At 40.2% G+C, this 25,247-nt stretch overlaps 1 protein-coding gene across 3 annotated transcripts in view; it reads left to right on the top strand.

Moving 5' to 3' along the window:
• Ac76E (adenylate cyclase type 2 Ac76E) overlaps nucleotides 1-25,247 on the top strand; it is a 1,381,264-nt gene that overhangs the window by 893,058 nt on the left and 462,959 nt on the right. For all 3 annotated transcript variants that reach the window (XR_011018659.1, XM_068228989.1, XM_068228988.1), the window contains one exon: nucleotides 6,686-6,880. Coding sequence is in view for 2 of the 3 variants with exons in the window: in XM_068228989.1 (XP_068085090.1) it covers nucleotides 6,686-6,880 (195 nt within the window). In the remaining variant the exon portion in view is untranslated. The remainder of the gene's footprint in view (nucleotides 1-6,685; nucleotides 6,881-25,247) is intronic.

A 25,247-nucleotide genomic window follows, 5' to 3' on the forward strand; every position in this document is an offset into this window, starting at 1 on the left:
ACAAAATGATTTTGAATGTTGCTGCATCGAAGGTTCAATACAGTTCCACGGTCAGTTAGCATGCATTCTTCCGGTTTAATCCGGTTCCCAGATCAAAATTTAGGGTTAAGAGTACTCACAGACTCGCCGAAAAAATTATAAGTAAATTAAAGGAAACCCAGACATTTTGGGTATCGCCGGTTGGCGAGGGATTTATCCAGTGTCGAACACCATGACTCCAGCTTCTTCTTTACTAGTTTTCAATATCCTTTTTCACCAGCAGCGATGAGATCGAATCCTTTTAGTCAACAACCTTCAACAAGGACTACAATCAAAACAAAGACCGGTCGGTGTACATAGATATCCACGGAGGTCGTAGATCATGAGAACAAGTTGAGTACGGAGAATGCCGCTAGATGGCAGACCGATGCAGATAGCGGGTCTCACTCCAGGATACGGCTCCCGTGAATCACGCAGATCCCAAGAGATAGCGGGCACATGCAAAATCTAAGGTGATGTTCCATTACAATCAACGGGGCATGACGTTGTTGGGAAGTTGATTTTGATAGATGAGTCAATTCCCAGGTACTCAGATACCCTTAAACTCTTCAAATACCGTCAGAACAGGACTGAGTAGCTCAGCCGGTAAAACACTAGCTTTTTGAGTCCAAGTCGGTAAGTTTGGTCTCCATTCAGTCTGATAGTATTTGGTGGGGCTCGAATACGCCAGTAGATTTACTAGAACACAAAAGAACACCTGCGGAATAAAATTCAGGCACCTCTACGTCTCCGAAAACCGTAAAAATACGTAGTGGGACTTGATGATGATGATACTTGTTGTTTTAAGGGGCCTAACATCGAAGGATATCGGCCCCCGTAGTGGTACTTTTTATTATTATTGTTGTTGTTGTTGTTGTTGTTGTTGTTACGGGGTTACCCGTGGACGCAGAGGTGAAAGAAGGTGCCGGGGGAATGGGTCTAACTACAAAGTCAAGAATGGAATTTAAAACTTTAACAAAGGTTATATTTTCTTTTCTTTTTTAGAATTTCAAAATAATCAACAAATAACAATATAACAGATCCCATAGGCAAGTTAGAAATCAGTCAAGCAAAATACAAGGTAGTGAATTCTACAAGTCCTGGGCTTCAAGCCCCTCGCTTACATTTCCTGAGCTACACGCTCGAATTTACAAAGATCACAACTTTATTTAAGGGCAGAAATCCCCTAATACATGGAGTCCTTGCTCCAGCAATTACAAAATCCGGCCTCCCAGAAGCACTTTTACAACATTTGAAAAAGAGCTAACGTGCTCTCAGTTCTCAAGCCTACACAAGGCAATATCAGAAAATTTTAATTACTTGCCATCAAGGTACAACTTATAAAAGTAAATGGCCCGAAACACAAATTGAATGGAGGCGAGTACTTGCACTCCTAGATATTATTTCTTACCTAAGGGGCGCTAGGCCGATGAAACAAGGGCTATTCCCAAACTACTGAGGTGACTCGTATAAGAATAAATTAAGACATTACGGAAAGGAAGAAAACCAGTTACAAAACGTAGTCACCTCAAACCAATATGAAGGGGAGCTCGAGAGGGTACATCACTCTCTATCCCCGAGTTACAGTTAAAGATTTTATGAATTTTTTTACATTAGCCGGCAGAACTTACATTTTAGAGAAGTCGGTTACATAGTTAAAGTTTCAGACCTTTCCCTCAGATTAAACTGCGGATCTAGCAAAAGTAATATGTCAGATGGCCATTACCTTGCTGAAGAACTGCTTCCTGATGGAAGAGGCGCCTCCCGCCTCCTGCTTGACACACACACTTAGTTAGACGACGATGAAATGGCCAAGAGACGAGAAAATCCGCAGTTTATAAACCCTCGGGGAAAGTTCGAGACCTTTCTCGAATAAACCAGCCACACTCTCTCAATTTTATTGGATAACATCAAAAGTGACTCAGAATCGAGGAGGAAACCTGTGATAGGCAGAAAATTAATTACAGAAATTCATGATTGGTTAAATTCAAAACATGCGGAAAGAAAAGATCAATATTGCCAACCCAAAAATGAATGAACATAATTTAGTAAAAAAAACTAACTTATGAATACAAAACTTCTTCAAATCAAAGTTCTTCCAATTCGCACCAGGGTACATGAAAGTATTTTAGCAGTGACCTCTGTTGAAGAAGGTCCAAACTTCTTGATGACTGGTAAACAAAACACGTAGAATTTCATACAGTACATGAAACTTCACAATAAGAAAATTACGTCCAATTACTGTAGTGACATCTTCTGAGTAAAGGATGAAGTAGGTCTAGTTTCAAGTTCACGATTTCACCAGTAGAGGAGTTCTTTTAGGCCCAAGATTTAAATGTGCGGCTTAGAGGTGTACCTCCCGGTATTATTATTATTATTATTATTATTATTATTATTATTATTATTATTATCTTTCTTTCTCCGATAGGTTCTTCTAGGGACCACGTGACAATTTCAATGCTTCATCCATTGTTGTTCCTTCTTCCAATACTCCGTCTGCTCACTATGCCTCCTTTTCCCCTCCTTTGACCATTTTGAGCCTGATTTCTTTCACTACCGATCTTGCAATTCTTCCATTTTTAACACTTTATTTCTAAGAATCTCTCTCTGCAGCTTCTCCTTCCATTGTGTTGTTTCTTTCCAAATCGTTCTTTTCTTCATGAATCCAGGTTGTTGTTGACTTTTTGTTCCAAATATATTTGAAGATCTGTTTGGTTAACCTGTTGCCATCCATTCTGTATAAATGTCCAAAAAATATAAATTGCCTCTTCCTCATTGTAGGCTATCTGTTATGTTTTCTATGTCCCGGTATATTTCATCATTACTTCTTGATTCCCAGAATTCTGTAGTTCTTACTGGACCGAGTATGTTCCGTATAATTCTTCTCTCCAGTACTTCTAATTCATTCAGCTTGTGATTCCGTACTAGACATTCACTCGCGTATATGCATTCCAGGTTGACTACTGTGTTGTAGTGTTGTATTATTATAATTTAGGCTTACTTGTAATAATTTTACTCTGTGGAAATTAGCCTAGATTTTGCTCAGTTCTAGTCTACACAAAATCAGGATTAATTTTCAACGTGTTTTAAGCACGATTCACGTCCTTCCTTGCCACTCAACTCTTGTGCTGCAGTATATCAACATGAAATTGTATTACCATTTGCACCAAGCATATGTTTTGGGAATTCCAATTTCACGATATCCCCCATCACTGTCAGCAATAAACTAAATGTTTTCCCTAAGTTTCCCCCAATATCAGAAATATATTAACGGCTCACCCACCCGCACTGCACTCCTCCCGCAGCCCCACTCTCCTCCCTTGGGAATTTTTGAGATGAGGTTTACATATAACAGCAGTAGCTATGGTGGGATTAGAAAAACGGCCCTGTAGACCATTAAACAGACAAGTAGAATTCCGGGCTTCCTCTCCAAATAGATTCTCTTCCTCTTGGTCTCAATTCTCTTGCACCAAGCTCGATAGTTGCAGTCGCCTAAGTGCGGCCAGTATCCAGTATTCGGGAGATAGTGGGTTCGAACCCCACTGTCGGCAGCCCTGAAGATGGTTTTCCGTGGTTTCCCATTTTCACACCAGGAAAATGATGGGGCTGTACCTTAATTAAGGCCACGGACGATTCCTTCCCAGTCCTAGCACTTTCCTGTCCCATCGTCGCCATAAGACCCATCTGTATTGGTGCGACGTAAAGCCAATAGCAAAAAAAAAATCTCTTGCAGGTATAGTCTTCATAATTTATACATTTCTTAAATGAATATTTTTAAATATAGTATTTCATTCTTATCCCATAAAAGAAGATTTAGCGCAGGGATACCGAGTTTTCGCGAAAATTCGCAAACAATTTACTGTTATAAATGTAGGTATATTCATGATAAAATCTATACATACTGGTACGTTTATCGCTAATAATAAAATTATTCGGCCCTGCTTATATTATTATTATTATTATTATTATTATTATTATTATTATTATTATTATTATTATTAATATTATCATTCAAATACAGTATATGCTTAAATACGTGAAATATTAGCTGTCACCTCGTTATTTCGCGATTGCATTTATTGGATAAAAAACATTTGGAAGCGAGCAAAGTTTTACATTTTGATATAGCCATATGGAAGTCGCCCTGCTATGCTTTGTCTCTACTCGCTGAATCTGTTGCTGTTGAGTCATTTCCTATGAAGTTTCACACATGCATTATGTGTATCCTGGTGACATTTAAGCACGCCATAACTGATGCACACGACTGCAATTGGTACAACAGTACCGGTGATCAGTGCCGGATTAAGCCCTAGATGGGTAGAGGCAGTTCAGCTCTTCCGCCCCCACTCCCAACCCCTCCCCGAAAAATACTTCCAATCAAGTATTCAATTTCATCCCCAAATGTTAATAAAACAGCTAAAAAGTCGAACATTTTCAAATCTTTAAGTTTATATTAAAATTCCAGTTACTCTAAATGAAAACAGTATTAGTAGTAATATTAAGAATAATAGTAATGCTATTGTTTTACGTCCCAATAACTACTTTTGACGGTTTTCGGAGATGCCGAGGTGCCGGAATTTTGTCCCTCAGGGGTTATTTTACGTACCAGTAATTCTACCGACACGAGGCTGACGTATTGCATAATATTAACAAGGTTAAGCAATGTAATACAGCACTACAAAACAGAAAAGAATAGGTTAAATCTAAACAAATTTACAACCCTTTAAACAATCGCCTGCCTTACTTTTTCCGCAGTGAAATTATTGAGTCTTGTTTTACTTTCTGTTTTTTTTTTTTTTAATGTGATATTCAGTATAAATAATGTCAAGAGAGTTTAGTCTCTTTTGTGCCACTGAACCTCGAGAACAATACTTAAGTAGTTTTAATTGAAAAATGTCCGTTCAACAGAAGCATTTGCTATGATGAGACTCCTATCAATCCTCAATACTGTCATGACTAAGGTTCGGATGTTAAGGAAATGTCATATTTCACTCCTCAGGACATTTTACCAAAATATAATTAATAACTGTGAATGATGGGTTCCTGACCCAATTTAAAGCAATTCTACGTTGCATAAAAATGAATAGAATATTTCGGCCATTTTTATTGCTTTGGTTATATTGTCCTCATTTTTGTGATAAGTTCATATTTTGATTATTTTTGTTTAAATTGAGGCGCCATTTTTAACAAGGTAGGTACATGTTATCTGCATCGAGTGCCAAACAAAGGATAACACAGGATTTCAAAAGACTGTATAGTAGATGTACTTTCTTTCCCCGAAACAAATAGGTAGCAGTTTTAAAAGACATGATACCGAAAAAAGGAGGTGCTGTACAAATGTACGCCGACAGATACTGAAAAGTATTGCTAATAGTTCGTTCCTTTTTTTGGTTCTCATTTCTTTTTAGGAAAAAACAGAGTGAGAAGTGCGCCTCAGGCCTGATACTAAATAAGTGTATAAAGTTTTAACGCACCTACTGTAGCTCAGTTAGTTCGATTGATTAAAGGTGCCTGTTGTATTATCGTATTATCGCAAATCACTTTCTGGCACGTTAGTAATACTCTAATACTTGTTACCTATCCGTAAAATGCTTTAAGTCATATTTTACATTTTTGGGTCATATTTAGCTAATTGTTAGGGCATATTTGTTTGCATACTTTGTACTTTTTCGGTTATAAATTTCCGAAAATTAGTTTGACATTTCTAACTAATGATTGCGGTTTGTTTTTAAAAGATGAGGCTGTTTGACACCGAAGGAAATTTGGACGGTAAAAATGGTTACTGTCCGCCTCTGCGGTGTAGTGGTCAATGTGATTAAGAGCCATCCCCAGAGACCCGTATTCGATTCCCGGCTCTGCCACGAAATTTTAAAAGTGGTACGAGGGCTGGAACGGGGGTCACTCAGCCTCAGGAGGTCAACTGACTAGAGAGGGGTTCTATTCTCTCCTCACCCATCCTCGAAGTGGTTTTCTGTGGTTTCCCACTTCTCCAGGCAAATGCCGGGATGGTTCCTAACTAAAGTCCACGGCCGCTTCCTTCCCTCCTTTTCTATCCCTCCCAATCCTCCCATTCCCCCATCAGGCCCCTGTTCAGCACAGCAGGTGAGACCACCTGGGCGAAATACTGGTCCTCGCCCCCAGTTGTATCCCCGACCCAAAGTCTCACGCTCCAAGACACTGCCCTTGAAGTTGTAGAGGTAAGATCCCTCTCCGAGTCCGAGGGAGAAACCAACCCTGGAGGCTAAACGGATTAAGAAAGAAAGAAAGAAAGTAAGAAAGAAAACTGGTCACTAGGGACATCCTTATGTGTCAACTATAGTAACAGGTGTCGTGCTGCAAGTGTGTTACCTTTCATATCTACAAATATGTTTGTGAACTGTATAAAAGACAAGTGTTATTCACACGACAATTATTTTTTAACTCAGATCGCCATTGTAATTCAGAAACTTCTCGCAAATGTGTTCGTAAACTTGTCCGCCATTCACTCAGCCGCATAATTTATTATATGGTGTCTAAATCTGATCTGCTTTCTTGGGGCCCCTGGCAGCGCGGACCCCGTAGGCGGTAGCCTGCCCTGCGTATTGGTTAATCTGGCACTGCTGGTCACCACACGCGGATGATCTAAATCGCAAACGAAGCAATAATTACGACTTTTTTCTGTTGGCAGATCGCTGGTGAGGCTCTATTCCTGCTGTGTGCTAGTGGTACCGGGTTGTACTACCGCCACATGACGGAGGCGGCCCATCGTCACACCTTCAAGGGTACTCGGCAGTGTATCGAGTCACGCGTCAAACTAGAGTGTGAAAAGGAGCAGCAGGAACAGTTACTGCTGTCAGTCATCCCAGCCTACATCGCCGCCGAGGTAAGCTCCATTCATCTCGTACTCATTCTAGATGCCTTTACGACTGGCATGCATCTCTAGTCGACACATTCCTTTTTTTCTTCCTCTTTTTGTTTTTAAACATTGCCAATGAGTTCACAAACTTTGCAAAACTTTTCCACTGGAATATTTGTGCATTGATGTCCATCTCCTCAGGGAAAGAATTGGGGCAAATATCAATTTATAGGGAGATTAATTAGGGACTGGAATAATGTATCAAGTGAAATGTTCGATAAATTCAAAGTTCTTAGAAACCATTTAAGAAAAGACTCGGATCGATGGCTAAATGGTTAGCGTGCTGGCCTAAGGTCACAGGAGTCCCGGGTTCGATTCCTGATTTCAACCATAATTAGTTAATTACGCTGGCACGGAAGATGGGTAAATGTGTCGTTTTCATCTTCATTTCATTCTCATCACGACGCGCAGGTCGCCCACGATCCTCAATTCCAAAGACCTGCACCTAGCAAGCCGAACTTGTCCTCTGATACTCCCGGCACTGAAAGCCATTCGCCATTTCATTTAGCTTGGTGATAACCCTAAATGCATATCATTGATTGATTTTGATCAACTGATTGATTTATTTATTGATAAGAGAGAGAAGGGACAGGGCTCTCTAAAAATATCATAAAATATTCTATTAAAATTAATGGTGTGATTTGGGAAGCAGGAGCTCATTTTGTATCTTATAGTATCTTATAGAATATATCAGATCTAGTTGTAGTCCAGTTCCTTGGTTCAATAGTCAGCGTATTCAGTGGCGGCGATTAGGGGGAATGATGGTGGGGCAGTCCCCCCACTTTGAGGAGAAAATATTACATTTGTATTCCATTTTAGCCACTTGAAAGTACGAATTATGGGACATTAAAAAAGCAATATGCACAAACCCTGTTGTCTTAGCAGCTAATACTTTCTTTAATTTCTTTTTATATATTACGAAAAATACCTAGCAGAAATACGCACAAAACGTCTTTTGTCACCGGTTCGTACAGCGCCAAAGCAAGTAGTGGAGACTCGCGCAGCAGTGTGTAGTATGTGCTGTGAGGAAAAATGGCAGGGTTATATTGTTTCAAGATCGTGGACATTGAGGTAAGATTCACCCGTTTACCCCGCACATTCATCAGTCTGGCCGTCTCACTCATTCCTCGCGCGCGCGCGCGCGTGTGTGTGTGTGTGTGTGTACAGTCAAATACTAAATGACTTTTAAAGCTTTGCTGTATAGTATTTAATGAAAATATCAAAAAACTATTATGACCACACTATATAATAATAATTTCGTGTGGCTATTTCTAGCCGAGTGCAGCCCTTGTAAGGCAGACCCTCCAGTGAGGGTGGGCGGCATCTGCCATGCGTAGGTAACTGCGTGTTATTGTGGTGGAGGATAGTGTTATGTGTGGTGTGTGAGTTGCAGGGATGTTGGGTACAGCACAAACACCCAGCCCCCGGGCCATTGGAATTAACCAATGAAGGTTAAAATCCCCGACCCGGCCGGGAATCGAACCCGGGACCCTCTGAACCGAAGGCCAGTACGCTGACCATTCAGCCAACGAGTCGGACATGACCACACTGAAGTTGGTAGACTGTGATCTTTACCTCTCCGTCGAAATTCGCTCGGAGAGCATTAAAAAACCTATTTGTTTCAATTTTGATGTACCCCACCCGCTATATCCTTCAGAACAGAGTATTTTTGTTATCTATATATTTTTTGATCCCCTCTCCACTTCTAACTCCCAATCGCTACTACTGTACGTACTAACCTTCTGTTCAGGGGGCCCAGGTGTGATTCCCGTCCCGACCAATGACTTTAAGTGCGTATAGTTAATTCCCCTGGCCTCGGGGACTGGATATGTTTATTCGTCTTAATACGATCCTCTCCATCTACAACAACATAACACACTACACTACCAAACTTGCAAAAGTGAATACATTCTTCCACATACGGTTAGCGTTAGGAAGAGCATCCAGCCGCAAAACTAGGCCAAACCCACATATCGTATCGGGCCCTATAAATAGGGATATGTTCAGGGAGAATAAGAAGAATACCAGCCGGATGCAGTCGCCAGTAGAATTACCGGAACTTCATGTTTACGGCAACAGGTGTCTGAGCCTACAGCGGCGCTATTTTATTACTGGCGTCTGGCCTGAACAGGCAGCAATGCAATGTCTTGGTGGTTGGGAGTGCGGAGGGAGGTAAGTAACAGAGGGAGGCTGGTTACGCAAGTTCCCCCAGTTGCCATGGCAACAGTTATTCAAACATTGACCAACACGTTGGCAGTGGTGATTATTGTTTTAAAGGGAAATACAACTTAGTAACAATCCCTTCTTTACACTAATCAGGTTTTTCTTTTTTTTTTTTTTTCCTTTTTTTGCTTTACGTCGCAGCGACACAGATAGGTCTTATAGCGACGATGGGACAGGAAAGGCCTAGGAGTGGGAACGAAGCGGCCGTGGCCTTAAGGCACAGCCCCAGCATTGCCTGGTGTGAAAATGGGAAACCACGGAAAACCATTTTCAGGGCTGCCAACAGTGGGGTTCGAACCCACTATCTCCCGGATGCGAACTCATAGTTGCGCGTCCCTAACCGCACGGCCAACTCGCCCGGCACACATACTAATCAGTAATCTGGGGATATTTCCTAAAATCGTCCTTGCGCCTCGGAATAACGTTGACTACGTTAACGGGAAAATTAAGACAGAATTAAAAATACATTTGTCAAAAACACTTAGCGATTAAATGAAAAATTATAATCAGTATGTGTTTGTTTGTTTGTGAGGACCATTCCTACAGAACTTCCATTCGCAGTTTTCTTTACAGTACATAACAATTTTCACCAAATTTTCCAGTCATTTGTCTGTAAAAATTATTTTCAATATTTATTTTTATAGCAGGAAAAGAATACTTCACACTCACAGAAGTTATATGAAAATTTACTAACATTCATCAGTTAAATTTCACTACGTAAGTCTACCATTTCCCCATCCATTATCTGATGTATCCGTTTCAACACTGAATAACCTGGAATCTTCCTCAGTAGACGACCACTTGACTCTTACTTTATCCCCTAAAACCCAAAGTGCTGCTCTGCTCTTCATTCAGGAATGTACATTATATGATCATAAAAATTACGGATGTTGAAACAGAGCTTGATAGCTGCAGTCGCTTAATTGCGGCCAGTATCCAGTATTCGGGAGATAGTAGGTTCGAACCCCACTATCGGCAGCCCTGAAAATGGTTTTCCGTGGTTTCCCATTTTCACACAAGGCAAATGCTCGGGCTGTACCTTAATTAAGGCCACGGCCGCTTCCTTCCCACTCTTAGCCATTTCCTGTCCAATCGTCGCCATAAGACCTATCTGTGTCGGTGCGACGTAAAGCAACTAGCAAAAAAAAAAACGGATGTTGAATTTTATTTTAAGTGTACAATATAGGCACTAAAATAGTTAAGTAGGCTCTAAAGGTCAACTGAATATTTTAGAGCACTATACAACTCTATGAATATAAGGGAGTCATCATGAAATGTCAACATATTTTAAAATTACATGTTATTTCTTATGGAGCAAAATAGGCATTTGCCTTAAAATCACAGGCCTAGTTATAATATTCATTATTTGATGTTCGTGCGTTTATTTTCAAATCATGAAAACAGAAAAATCGTTGTTTTAGACATTTTTCTTGTTTAACGCTGAATTCTGTGACCTTATGAGAACGTATTCCGCGAAGTGTGAGAGTAGGTCACGTCCATTAGCCCTGCTGTGAGAGCTACTGACCATTACAGCCAGCACCCACTCAAACATTCATGCAGTATGTAGCCAAACCAATAAATATTGAACTGGCGGAGTTCACCTGGGATGCAACGGCTATACGTGGTGCAGAGCTTCAGCATACGTACACTCTGTTTTCGCTAATCGTCTCCGTTAGTTGCTTACAATAGCCACCACTCTTGTCTCCGTTCATACCTCCGGTAAGTCACTATTCTTGTCACACTCATCATTTGTTCTTCACATATTCATTATAGCACTAGTATTTTCTATACAGGCCCTAGCAATCACGAATTTGAACAAAATATGCAGCAGAATACTGTATTACATAAACATGGCTTAATTCCGAACGATAAGCCATTAACTTAACAAAAACAAACTACATAATTTTTCACTAACCTTTATATGCATTAAATTTGGATATAAATCTGCTTTTCTTCAATCGTAGAACAATGAGAGTGCGGAGTACTAACTTCTTAGGACTGATTATACATTAAAATATATCGTGGAGTAATCAGGTGGAGACTATATGTAATAAAATTATCCCTGTGATTGGTATTCTTAGTAGATTTAGATATAAAATATCTAGTGCTTTGTTGAAGGGTATTTTATTTTATTTTATTTTATTTTATTCTCTTATTGAAAGCCATATCTCTTATATGACACATGTCTGGGCATGCTGTAATAAAGAATTATTTGGAAAGGTAGAAGTCCTTAGAAAGAGAGCACCGAGCTCGATAGCTGCAGTCGCTTAAGTGCGGCCAGTATCCAGTATTCTGGAGATAGTAGGTTCGAACCTCACTATCGGCAGCCCTGAAGATGGTTTTCCGTGGTTTCCCATTTTCACGCCAGTCAAATGCTGGAGCTGTACCTTAATTAAGGCCACGGCCGCTTCCTTCCCACTCCTAGCCCTTTCCTATCTTATCGTCGCCATAAGACCTATCTGTGTCGGTGCGACGTAAAGCCAATAGCAAAAAAGAAAGAGCACTAAAAATAATTTTCAAACTGCCCATTCTGATACAGACTAAAGATTTGTATAAACATTGTAATATATTCCCACTTCTAAATCTCCGCATAAATGCTTTTATAATTATGATCTATAAAATTCAAAATAAGTTAGTCCGCCCAAACACATCAGTAATTACCAATTCACAGATTCATAATTATGAAACAAGAATGATTTATAACATTCACTACACTCAGATTCTTTGTACTAGTTATGGTCATAATTCTCCTCGACATTTTTCTATAACCATGTATCACTCAATTCCAAAAATATATATATAAACAATTTACCAACTTTATTTATTTTAAGAGTAATGTAACTAAATACTTACAGTAGTATGGTAATTATGTTTATGAAGCTTTGTCCTATCATATCTATTACATAATGTTATATTATATGTTAACTTTTTTATATTACGGGCCTCCGTGGCTCGGCCGGCAGCGCGCCGGAGTCTCACCGCTGGATACTGTGGTTCAAATCCCGATCACTCCATGTAAGATTTGTGCTGGACAAAGCGAAGGGGGACAGATGGTTTTCCCTGTCATCTTTCATTCCAGAAACACTCTCCATTAACATTTCATTTCATCTGTCAGTCATTTATCATTGCCCCAGAGGAGTGCGACAGGCTTCAGCCAGGCGGCACATTTCCTATCCTCGCAGCTAGATGGGGGCTTCTTTCATTTCATTCCTGACCCGGTCAAATTACTGGAAACAGGCTGGGGATTTTTCATTTACTTGTCATTACACTGTGAATATATCTGCCATTATAATTCATCTGTATTACACTTAGAAAAGAGCCTTAGCTCAGGTGCCGATATTGAATTGACATTTAAAAAACCCTCATCGTTAATTACTCGGATAACCCACCATTCATGTTCCTGTCAAGCAAAAAGGAAAATCAAAGCCATCGCCGTACAGGCCACGAAGGTCCTGGGAGGGGTGGAAGGTAAATTCTTCCACTATCCGTAACCGCGGCACTTGATGGTGTAGAGTGTTGGCGCTACGCCCGGCCGCCTTTGCCCCCAGGAATTAACTTGGGACTCATTTTTACTGCAGGCTGATTGAACATCAGGGCTCTGTGCATGTCCGAAGGTAGAAATCTCGTTTCTAAAATTTTCGACTTCCTGACGAGGAATCGAACACACATCCTTCCGGGTAAACCGAGTGCGTTTACGCCCTCGACCAGGCAGCGCCTGTTTTGTTACTGTCACCGTTAGTAATTGGAATCGTGAGTTACCCGAGAAACTATCATCGCCTGTTCTCCGCACAACTCGCCGTTCTTTCCTTTATCGGCTTTCGTTCTTCATATAACTCAAAATCTCGTCACTGTCTCAACTAGTTCTTTATATAATGATTGTAACTGTGACATACTATATCGATCTACAATTATTCTCAATGCCGCCGTTAGTTCTTCGCATACTTATTGTCACTGTCACCGTTACTTATTTGAGAACTCACAATTCCCTTCACTGTCACCGTTATTTCTTGACAAAGTTATTGTCACTGATACCGTTTCTTAATCGAGTAAATCACTATTTTCCTCCCTGTCAAGGTTACTTCTTGACATAAACTGAACTTCTGTCCGACTCATTGGCTGACTGGTCAGAGGGTCCCGGGTTCGATTCCCGGCCGGGTCGTAGATTTTAACCTTCACTGGTTAATTCCAATGGCGCGGGAGTTGGGTGTTTGTGCTATCCCCAACATCCCTGCAACTCACACACCACACACAACACTATCCTCCACCACAATAACATACAATAACACGCAGTTACCTACACATGGCAGATGCCGCCCACCTTCATCGGAGGGTCTGCCTTACAAGGGCTGCACTCGGCTATAAATAGCGACACAAAATTATAATTATAATTACCTGAACTTCTTGTCACTGCCATGGTTACTTCTGCATATAATTCACTCCTTTCGACACAGTCACAAACAATTTATTGTTGTTTTCTGCTGCACAATCTCCACCATTCAGGCGCTTCAAGATCTACTTTACTGACATTTAGCTCCTGGCTCCAGTGACATATCAACAGCTGTCCACCACCACAATTTCCTAGCTTTCATGTTATCACTTTCAGTAGTGCCCACCTACGTGGATATGTTGTTGCGCTGGGGGTCTATCTGGAGTTATCGTTATAAATTTCCCGCCGCCGGCGCCGTTGTAAACATGGCAACCACTGATCTACGTAGCGTCATCTTCCCCTGCGTGCTTTCTTCCTGTAACTAAAAGCTTCAGAGAATCTTGTATCGAGTGAACCCGTTCTACTCCTCAGTCCAGAATTAAAATTCTTGAATTGGCCGGTAAACGAACCCAGGGCCTGCGAATAAGAGACAAGCACGCTGCCTCAACAACACACAGCTGGCTAATAAAAAATCATTCTTCTTCTTAATCTGTTGACCAACTCTCCCACCTCGAGGGCAGTGTCCTGGAGCGTGAGATTTTGGGTCGAGGGATACAACTTTGGAGGAGGACCAGTACCTCAACCAGGCAGCCTCACCTGCTATGCTGAACAGGGACTTCTGGTGGGGGGATTTGGAAGGAATATCAAGGAAGAGGGAAGGAAGCGGCCGTGGCATTAAGTTAGGAACCATCGCGGTATTTTTCTGGAGAAGAAGTGGGAAACCACGGAAAAGTACTTGCAGGATGGCTGAGGAGAGAATGGGCACCCCCTACTCAGCTGACCTCCCGAGACTAGGTGGACCCCGTTCCAGCCCTCGTACCACTTTTCAAAATTTCGTGGCAAAGCCGGAACTCGAACCCGGGCCTTCGGGAGAAGCAGCTAATGACGCTAACCACTACATTACAAAGTGTGAACTTCATTACTTATTTAATTTTGTAGTTACGCGCTAAATAATAAATACAAGCCGAGCACCAGATTCTCTCTAGATAAATACTGGAACTATCGTTATATAACTGTCACTTAAATGGCTAGGAGTCCTAACTGCATCATATAAAGAGGAAATTATCAGGTATTTGTGTGATAAACTTAACATTCAACATTTAAGTAAAATAATTAGAACGTACAGCCAGTACAAAACCAATCCCCATGGCGCAAAAGACTCGAAGGCCTTGTCCTACCAAGCGACCGCTGCTCAGCCCTAAGGCCGCGTGCACACCGAGCGCGCTTCGCATAGTGTGTCGCGTGTTGCTCAACGCTAAGCGTCACACTAAGCATAACCAGTGCTTTGTTCGTAATCCAGGTGTTCACACCGTCCGCGCTCTGCTGCGCTGAACGCCTGTCTTACAGCTAAGCGAAGCGCCAGACAACGCGCAGTGTTGGTTAATTGCTTAGCGTTACCTAGCTGGTTCTGAATGTATGGAAGAAGAAATTGTTCACGCAGTGTTTCAAAGAGAAGAAATATCGATCCCAAGCCGCAAAAACTATAAAAATGTAACTGTTTTGCAAAATAAGTGGACTTAAGTATCTACAACAGTTGTATCGCATTCCTACAGTAAACATATACAGTAATATTACTTCTACTGTCACACTTTACTGGGCTTAACATTGTGACAGAATGAAATTGGGTATGGATTTTAGTGTCGGAAGTGTCCGAGGAGAAGTTTGGCTTACCACGTGCAGGTCTTTTGAATTGACGCCCGTAGATGACCTGCATCATGATGAGGATGAAATGATTATAAATACACACAAACACCCAGCCACCGTGCCAATGCAATTTACTAATTATGATCCCGACTCTGCCGGGAATCGAACCCGGGACTCTGTGACCAAAGGCCAGTACGGTAACCATTTAGCCATGTAGCCGGACACTTTGTGACAAAGTGCATAGAATCTCCCAGACTCTGTCATATCGGTTTATAATTTTGCCAATGGAGGGTGGTAACATGAAGAATATCACTCTGCAGGCTAGTAGTGGGCTTGGAAGTAAATATTTCTGTTTATTAATTATATTTGTCACACATTTACTCCACTTTTGTTACGATGATTAATTGTGTATGCTAATTGTAACAATATTGCAAAATACTATTTATAATTATTATATAAAGAGCGTGATTTAGCCAGAAATTTAATTTCCACGTGTTTGCTGCACGGTGCTCCTAGATAATTCGGAAAATTGAATTTCTCCCAATACTTCTCTGCTACTTGACGCCACATTTCAGTTGCAGGGTTTGGAAGGTCAAAGGCATTTTTTTGTCATTCTTAAGTAATCATAAAATTTATCGCGATAAAGTCTTGCATCTCTGTGCAAACGATGGAATTCTCTGAAAGTACCGTAATTCGTTCTTCATTAAATTCATGAACCCACTTTCGATTCTTTTTCCTAATTTTCAATTTTAGGTAACTGTTATCCATCAGTAAACTGTTTCTAGTGTACTTGGATAACGGCATTAGTTTGTGACGACCCTAAAACGCCTCGCGCCAAACTAAGCTGAGAGCACGGCGAAGAGTTTTCGGTGTGAACAGCAAGCACGCCTTGCGCTATGCATAGCATTTCACGCTACACGCGACACACTATGCGAAGCGCGCTCGGTGTGCACGCGGCCTAAGACTTACAGATTACGACGTGTCGTGTGTTTATTCTTGGATTTCTAGACCGGGAACGCTATCTCGCAGTCAGATAGCTCCTGAATTGTAATCACCTAAGGTGAGTGGACCTTTATACAGCCCTCAGATCCAGGTAAAAATCTCTAATCTGGCCGGAAATAGAACCCGGGTCCTCCGAGTAAGAGGCAGACACGCTAACGCTACACCACGGAGCCGGTCTACAGACAGTATAACGAAGACAAAAATTAAGAGAAAAACCAGATGATCTTCTCCCCCTTTCGTCAATAGTCAACACTATTGTAGTATACACAAGCTTTCAGTTTAATTAATGAAATTGTGACTACTATTTGTGAAACACGCAGCAGACATAAACCACACATGCGAAAACTTGGTTTACATCTGGAAGACGTTCTGCAGATGACTCCCTTGCAGAGGAGGAAAATGACAACAGAATTTCATCCCTGTGAATGAAAATGAAAACCTACAACATGTTTTCCAGTCATTGACCGGGTCAGGGATGTAATGAATGAAGCATATATAGGCTGTTAGTACGATGGGGTCGCCACTCCCAAAGTTATTTATTAATGACTGATAGATGATATGAAATGAAAGTGGAGAGTGTTGCTGGAATGAAAGATGACAGGGAAAACCGGAGCACCCGGAGAAAAACCTGTCTCGCCTCCGCTTTGTCCAGCACAAATCTCACATGGAGTGACCGTGATTTGAACGACGGTATACAGCGGTGAGAGGCCGACGCGCTGCCGTCTGAGCCATGGAGGCTCCTCATCCCTGTGAATGCTCGATGGAAATGCCGGACGGAACGTAAGGTGAGTCCCTGTATCTCGTAGATTCCATCTGCAACCCTGTACCTACATCATTCGCGTTGATCGATCGAACAAATATGCTTTATTTTATAGGATGTAAAGTAGGCGTGTGTAGGAATATAGTTTCACTCATTACTCTGCGTACAGGAAGGACTTTGCGTGACGTAGCCTTGATTGCTATGTTCGCTATTTTCTTTCTTAACTAACTGAGCGATAAGCGCTGGTTACATGCAGCTATATTCCCTGCGAGCCATAAACTATATAGATGGTGATCTTAGGAGGGCTAACGCAATAAATTAAGAATTTTATGGTGGCAGTGGTCTCTAAGTTAGCTCTAGTAAGTGCAGTTAAAACAAGGGAACCTCACAGTACTGGTTTATACTATAACACCATCAGTGAGATTTATGGAAAGGGTATCTCAGTGCATTAATGACGTAATCAGGCGATAGAGATTCTGATTTCACAGTGACAATAATTGAAGAAGTAGGGTGGTAATTTTTGACGTTTCAAGAGGTAGAAACGAAGACGTTTGCAGTCTTTCATAACAACGGACGAAGAAGGGTGATGTAATTGTAAGGGGCAAAATTAAGATGTCTGCCCCTCGTAACGGGAAAAGACGAAGTAAGATGAATATTGTTTCATGATGTTGAACATAGAGAATCTGATCCCTCTGCAACAACAAATGGAGAAAAGGACTGTTGTTTCAAGGATTTGAACAGAGGATGCAATTCCTTCCTATCAATACTGAATGGAGTAAGATGACACTTGTTTTATGAGGTTGAACAAAAGGATATGATCCCTTTACAACAGCAAATAGAGAAACGGACTGTTGTTCCAAGACTTTGAACAAAGAGGATGCAATTGCTTCCTATCAATACTGGATGGAGTAAGGTGAATGTTGTTTCATGAGGGTGAAAAAAGGATGCAATTTCTTTGTATCAATAACAATGGCTGGAGTAAAATGCTTTTGTCTCAAGGGACTGAACAAAGAGGATGCAAACCTTTCATGCCAGTACCGGGTGGAATAAAGTGGTTTTTGTTTCAAGAGGTTGAACAGAGAGGATGCGATCCCTCCACATCAATACCAGATGGAGTAAAAGTAAATGTTGTTTCACGAAATTGAACAAAGTGGATGCGATCCCTTTACAACAATAACGAATAGAGGAAGGGGCTGTTGTTTCAAGACTTTGAACTAAGAGGATGCAATCCCTTCAAATCAGTCTTCTTTTTTTATAATTTGCTGTACGTCACACCGACACAGATAAGTCAAATAGCGACGATGGAAGAGTAAAGGGTTAGGAGTGGGAAGGAAGCAGCCATAGCCTTAATTAAGGTACAGGCCCAGCATTTTCCCAGCTATAAAGTGGAAAACCACAGAAAATCATCCTCAGGGTTGTCCACAGTGAAATTTGAACCCACCATCTCCCGAATAAATATTTGAAAGTTATTGTTACTTTAGGTGGCAAAATAAAGATGTTATCTGTCTTCGGTAATAATAATAATAATAATAATAATAATAATAATAATAATAATAATAATAATAATAATAATAATAATAATCTGGCTCCGTGGCTGAAGAGTCGATCTACAAGCCTTCGATTCAAAGGGCCGAGGTTCGATCCGAGGCCAGACCGGCGATTTTAACTACGTATGGTTAAACCCTCTGTCTCGGGAACTGGGTATTTGTGTCCATCTCAATACACTTCTCTTCATACACATACAACACACCACACTACGAAACACCTCAAAAATACAAAATAGTAAGTACATCCCTCCACATGGGGTTGGCGTCAGGAAGGGCATTCGGCCGTAAAACAGGGCAGGATAAAGTTATGCGTCGCGGCTCACTCCCGCGAACCCACCAAGGCGTGAGAAAAGTTGTGGAAAAAGAAGAATAATCGTAGATATATAGGTTTTATAGCCCAGTAACACAGTCTCCGGGGACACGGTGATGCCAGGAACTTGCCCCGCAGGAGTTCGTTGATATGCCAATAAATCTATTGACACGATGATAGCGTATTTGAGCACCTTCAAATACCACTGGACTAAAATAGGACCGAACCAATCAACCTGAGTTCAAAAGGCCAGCGCTCACCATCCGAGCTACTCATTCCGGTGGTATAGTTGCTCAGCTACTGACTATCCACCCAAATGTCCAACATTCAAATTTTAGTAGATCCTGCAGAGAAATTTCACGTTGCTTTAAGAAAGACTCCGGGCGATACCTGTCCGGGACAGGTATGTTTTTTGCTTTTGTTTTTTACCTGGATCTAAGGGTTCATTCGAGGTCCATTCACCATACGTTTTTAAAATTGAGGAGCTATGTGACAGTGAGATAGCGGTCCCGTTATAGAAAGTCAAGAATAACAGCTGAGAGGATCCGTCGTGCCGACCACACGACACGACGTCATCTGCAGGTCTTCGAACTGAGCAACACTCGCTTGGTAGGCCAAGGCCCTACGGGGCTGTTGCGCGATGTGTTCTTTTATAGACATGATATCGTTTCGCAAGATATATGTAATTTCATTTTTAAAGAAAAATAAAGGAACCAGCCATGTGAGACCACTGTATAAGAGACCTCTGCCTGTCACAAGCCTGGACGAAGAGAATAGGGGTGTATGTGGCCCTGCTGGTAGCACCTTGTAAGGGCCCCGTGCCACGGTCACGATGGTGTCCATAACGACAGCTGCGGTGGAGCTCTTCGGAATGGCATAGTTGCCGGATGAAGCATTCCAATACTCAATCTGCTCCCTTGTAGATGAATGAAGGGACTACTACATGCCAAGGGAAAGAACTTTGAAGAAAAATCCCAGACTGTGTTAGGCATAGCAAGTCATCAAAACAGTAATAAGAGGGGCTGCTTTCAAAAATAGTGGAACAAGCCTCGAGAGGAAGCTTGTTCATTCCCACATCTGACCAGCTGATGTACAGAAATGATGATGATGATGATGATGATGATGATGGAGAAAGGAATTTTGATCATTTATCCAGTTAATAAATAGGAAATTCCTCTCTTTCTCAGTCAACGAAACTTGCATTATGGTGAAGAGGATCATCGTTCACATTCTGTATATGTAGGTGTGATTTTTCGGTTGCGCATGGCGGGAAGTGCGATATACTCAAACATGTGCAAACGAAAAAACATACGGAGAGTTTCCAGTGTGTAGAAAGAAACCAGAAACTGAACTTTTCATTTTAATTCATTTCGTGTGGCTATTTCTAGAAGAGTGCAGCCCTTGTAAGGCAGACCCTCCGATGAGAGTGGGCGGCATCTGCCATGTATATTGCGTGTGGTGTGTGAGTTGCAGGGATGTTGGGAACAAAAACACCCAGCCCCCGGGCCATTGGAATTAACCAATGGAGTTTAAAATTCCCGACCCGGCCGTGAATCGAACCCGGGACCCTCTGAACCGAAGGCCAGTACGCTGACCATTCAGCCAACGAGTCGGACAACTTTCCATTTAAAAACTAAGATAGAAATCCTGTGACAAATGCCGAGGCTTTATTTGCGTTATTTATCGTAAAACATATCCTGGCTGTAAATTGTGCCGACCAGAATGGGGTACACATCGTTCTAGCTGAAATGTATTGAAATTAAATTAAAAATGGTAGAGATAATGTCTTCACCGAATTAGAGAAAGAAAAACGAAACTGAATATACAACATTCTGACCCAAGTAATTGCACTTTTAACATTTATTTGAATTACTTAAACATGTTATGTTGTGTTTGAAAGTGTTGTTTTCCCTCTTCCAGCCACTAAACGCGAGTAGCAACATGAATATACATAAGTGTCTGCTTTCAACACTGTTTAGCTCAGTTTTATCATGTGCCCTCATTTACAATGCATATTATTTCCTTACTCGAGTAAATAGCCCAACCCTTAATGAATACAGTTTTTCTTTCCCCGCGTGAAGAAACACCCAGGCTTCCAAGATCAACTGTTTTAGGTCACTCTGAAGGACTGTAGTGTTCGATTCTCCAGGATGAGGTTGGCAATCCTGCCAGTGTGTCTCAACTTGGGACCGTGAATTGGCGACCATGGGGCCTGGAATTGCTACTCCTTACTTCGCTTTCATTTTTCCTGTCCTACCTGCCCTGGTCAACTTTCGTTCTCCTCTGATCTCTAATTTGCGAAACCAAAGGATTTTTTTTTTCAATTTCCCGCCCTTAGTGGCAGATACCTTGTACACATTGAGCAAGTCTAAGCTCATCTTCAGATTATGCAGCACGAGTCGCGCAAGAGTTGCCGTCCTTTTTGCACGTCACGTTACGGTTTTTACAGTGAGTCTATGTGTACACTACAGTGAGGCCAAGTCCAATACAATCACCATGTTTTAGCCAACTACTGAATGTTCTCAATCAGCTGATAGATGAAGGAGAGTTCTAATTTATGATTATTATTTCAATAAAGAATAGACTAGTTAATGTTTTAAGATGTTATTTATGTTGCTTCTTACTGTGTGTATATATCAGTATTTCTTTATATTCCGAGTCTGACTACCTGACATAAGACTTCAAAATTTAGATTTATACGTGGTATACAACAAAACACGATTATTTTAGGGGGGACCAACACCTTTGACCGACCAAAAATTCTATTTTTCAATTTATTTTTCATTTAAAATTGAACATTTCTCTTTATAACACCGCAAAAGTTGGTTAATATCTCCAATACCTTCGGAGTTATGACCGGAAATATGAATCCCTGTCCCCCAAGCAAGCCCTTTATCGGTAAATTTATTATCGTTTCCCGCAACTTCTGTTTTACAGAACTGATAACAGAAAGTTTGTAAGATATTAAGACGAAATTTTACATGTATGTAAGAAGAATATATACTAGAATTATTGAGCTAGATTCATTGGTTAAGTTTAAAAATAATGTCAAATTAAAATTTATTAAAAAATTGACCACATAAAAATAACTTCATGAAAAAATATTTATACTTGATGTAGCCTACTTCACTTATTCTATTACATGTTGTAGCTATAATATTACTAATTATAATAAAAAAATGAATCATAGATAAATATGCATGTGTTTAGAAAATCAGGGAAACGGCAAAATAGTGACCATGATACGCCGCCATTTTGAATAATTAATTATATATAATGGCGTAGGGATGTGGCGACCCCATCGCCCAGTGGTAAACCACTGGAATCAGCTACCCGAGTTTTGGCTGGAAAACCATAACGTTTGCGGGGTATAGAGGAAATGCCTACTCCCAGTCCTGAACAACTAGGATGAACTTGTAGCATTTCATTTATCACCAATTCATACTTCATTAATCACCTTTCCAGATCACATCTGGAATTGTAAAGCCTGACCTCGGTCAGAAATGTTTCGATCGAAAGATCAGACAATCAATTATGATGAGTCTTCTAATGAATAAATCCACCGGTGTGGACAAACAACAACAAGGATCTGCACAATGGCATAGGTTTATATGATTTTTAAATATGTAGGCATACTATTAAGGAATAATGTGTTTATCATACTAAGTTTCCTTTTAGTCTTCATTTCTACTGCTGCGGGAAAAAAGTTTAATACACCTCATTTTTCTATGTTCTATGTTCAAACTCCTGTTTGTTTCTCGGTGAAAACAAGCAGTTATTTTGGTCCCCGAGTACTTGTATTCAGAACGCGGTTACCGACCACCCGCGGTTCGATCCCCATGATGTGCGACTAATTTTGTTCAGCTGTTCAGTTAGAACTGGTAGATATCCGCCCTTACGAGGTTAGAAATTCTGTGTTGGTAGGTAGTACTACAATAACATTTATACTATAATACATGTGGCATAAAATAATATAGTTACTATTTTCAATAACGTATGTGATGGCTGTAAAGTTAGCCTACATGTACATTTAAAAAGTGAACAGTGCCATATTCCTGGTTACACGTTTTTACATATCAGAATATACAACGCAGTGTCATCAAACAATACATAGTGCCCCCATCATGCCGGGCTCAGCTCGCCGGTGAGCGAGGGTCTCAGAGGTAGATCGTTCGCTTATCGGCTGAGCAGAAAATTTTAAAGGCAGGAATAGATGAAGGACTAGCGACAAATGAAAAGAAGCTAAAATAGGTTTATACATTTATTAAAAACTATCACTCTTCCAATAAACAATTAAATTTACAAAATCTGGGACTAATTCTTGAAAATCTCTTCTCCTCGTGCTATCGTCTATAAGGAATCTTGATCAAATTAAAGCTCAACGAATGTTCTTGTCTGTAATAATAATAATAATAATAATAATAATAATAATAATAATAATAATAATAATAATAATAATAGGGATCATTAATTTACTATAAACTGGATTGAAAATCAAAATACTATCTGGTATCACTCTCTCCAATAATGATAATCAAATTGCTTAAATTAAAATATTCCTTCTGGATCTCACTTAATTCTAGAAGAAAATGATAATTTTCTTTCCCTTATTAAAATTATTGAAAAATGTTTAATTCAAGAAATTGTGGTTAATAAGTCTTCCTTAGACTTTCCCTTCATCAATCAATTCATTTTTAAAAGTGACAGAACTTCTCATAATTAATTCTTATTTGATCTCATATCAACCTAAACGTTACTCGTTGTTATGCAATAAGTGACTGTACAATAACTAAAAATTCAGCCTCGTAACATCAATCCACGGACGTTGCCTTCTCTTATTCAATTTATGTTAGTGAATTAGATCCTAATCTACCTTAAATTATAATAAAATCTTCTAAATATTCATAATTCATCAAATCACGGACACGCGAAAATAACGTAAATCGGTCAAAATTTGACGCGCGCAGTGGAGAACATCATCATAAAACCATTAAAGAAATATTCACAAAACACGGAATATAATCAAATCACACATCACACATTCACACATAGGTACACGACAATATTGCAATATTATTTACACGAACACTAACCCATTATTATTAAATTTTGGATTTATTCCAAATTAGGGAAATCATTCTCTAGATGACAATATGATGTATATTCCAGGTATCGATCTAGAACGTGATAGAGTTGAGGTTATCACTTTTATGCAGAAATTAATTATACAACGATGTTCAAGGGAATCCTTTAAACAGAAATCATTCAAAATAAGCAAAATACCTACAGCACAGGTCAAAATATTAGAATACGCGCTTACGGTACATGCGTTGCGGCATTTATTCTTATTCTCCTATTATATCGTGGCTCTCGATTAATCTGCATTCAAGCTCGAAGAAATCATGTCCAGTGACACATTTCTTCCAAAATGACTCTAATGGATGCATAAATTATCACACAATATATAATGTCCATCTGCAAGTCATAATCAAATTAATAGCACAGTAAAATATACGTATAATTCATCATTACTCCGTCCGGAGGATGCCATGTTCCAGGCCTACTTTACATACAGTGAGCACACGATAATTCTTTCCAAGAACAACCCAACATTAAACCCATGACCTTATTCAAATTTTAGCCCGTAATTAGGTTTAATTATTTTTACTCATTATCATTATATTTATTGACCGTGCCTAATCACACTTGCAAAGCTATCGTACGAAATTATTCAGATGACTCTAAACGAACTAAAGTCCACAGAAATGTCGTATAATCGTAGAATGAAGTTTGACACTTAGAAAAACACTAGAACACTGTCCTAATCTGTCTCAATTAATTTTCAAACTATTTCAAGATCATTCAAGATTAACGCGGAGGTCATTTACTTTTATTTCTCCTGCCGTCTTAAATTTTTAGGACAGTTGAGGTCTCTCTCGATGACATTCACTCTTATCTCTAACTAATAGAACCGAATACACATTCATTCCAGAGCACAAACTACCTCCCACCGAGGAAAGAAGAACGAAAAGTCAAACTACTGCTAAACTAATAGAAAATCTAAATGAATAAGGTAAGGCTACGTTTTACAGACATTTTACAGAAATATAGAAAGATGAATTCTTAAAGAATACTCATGTGGCTGGTGTTAACTGGATTCTGGCTGATGACCTAGTACGTGGTCACATCACCTTCCATCGAACAAAGTCTTGCCCATGTCGGACGCCTTACATAATTAGTGGCTCATGGAGGAGATGAAGGTGCACAGGAAACAATAGGATTCATCTCGGAAAGGGATAGCCATCTTGAAGCGAGCTCGAACCAACGACCTTCCTTCTTCTGAGTTCTCGTAGAAAAGCTGAAACTAATAAAAGTCTTAGCAATAGTCCAGGATACACATGCGATGTTTAATAATTTGGAGA

The sequence above is a fragment of the Anabrus simplex genome, chromosome 8 (genome assembly GCF_040414725.1).
Source record: "Anabrus simplex isolate iqAnaSimp1 chromosome 8, ASM4041472v1, whole genome shotgun sequence".
Lineage (NCBI taxonomy): Eukaryota > Metazoa > Arthropoda > Insecta > Orthoptera > Tettigoniidae > Anabrus > Anabrus simplex.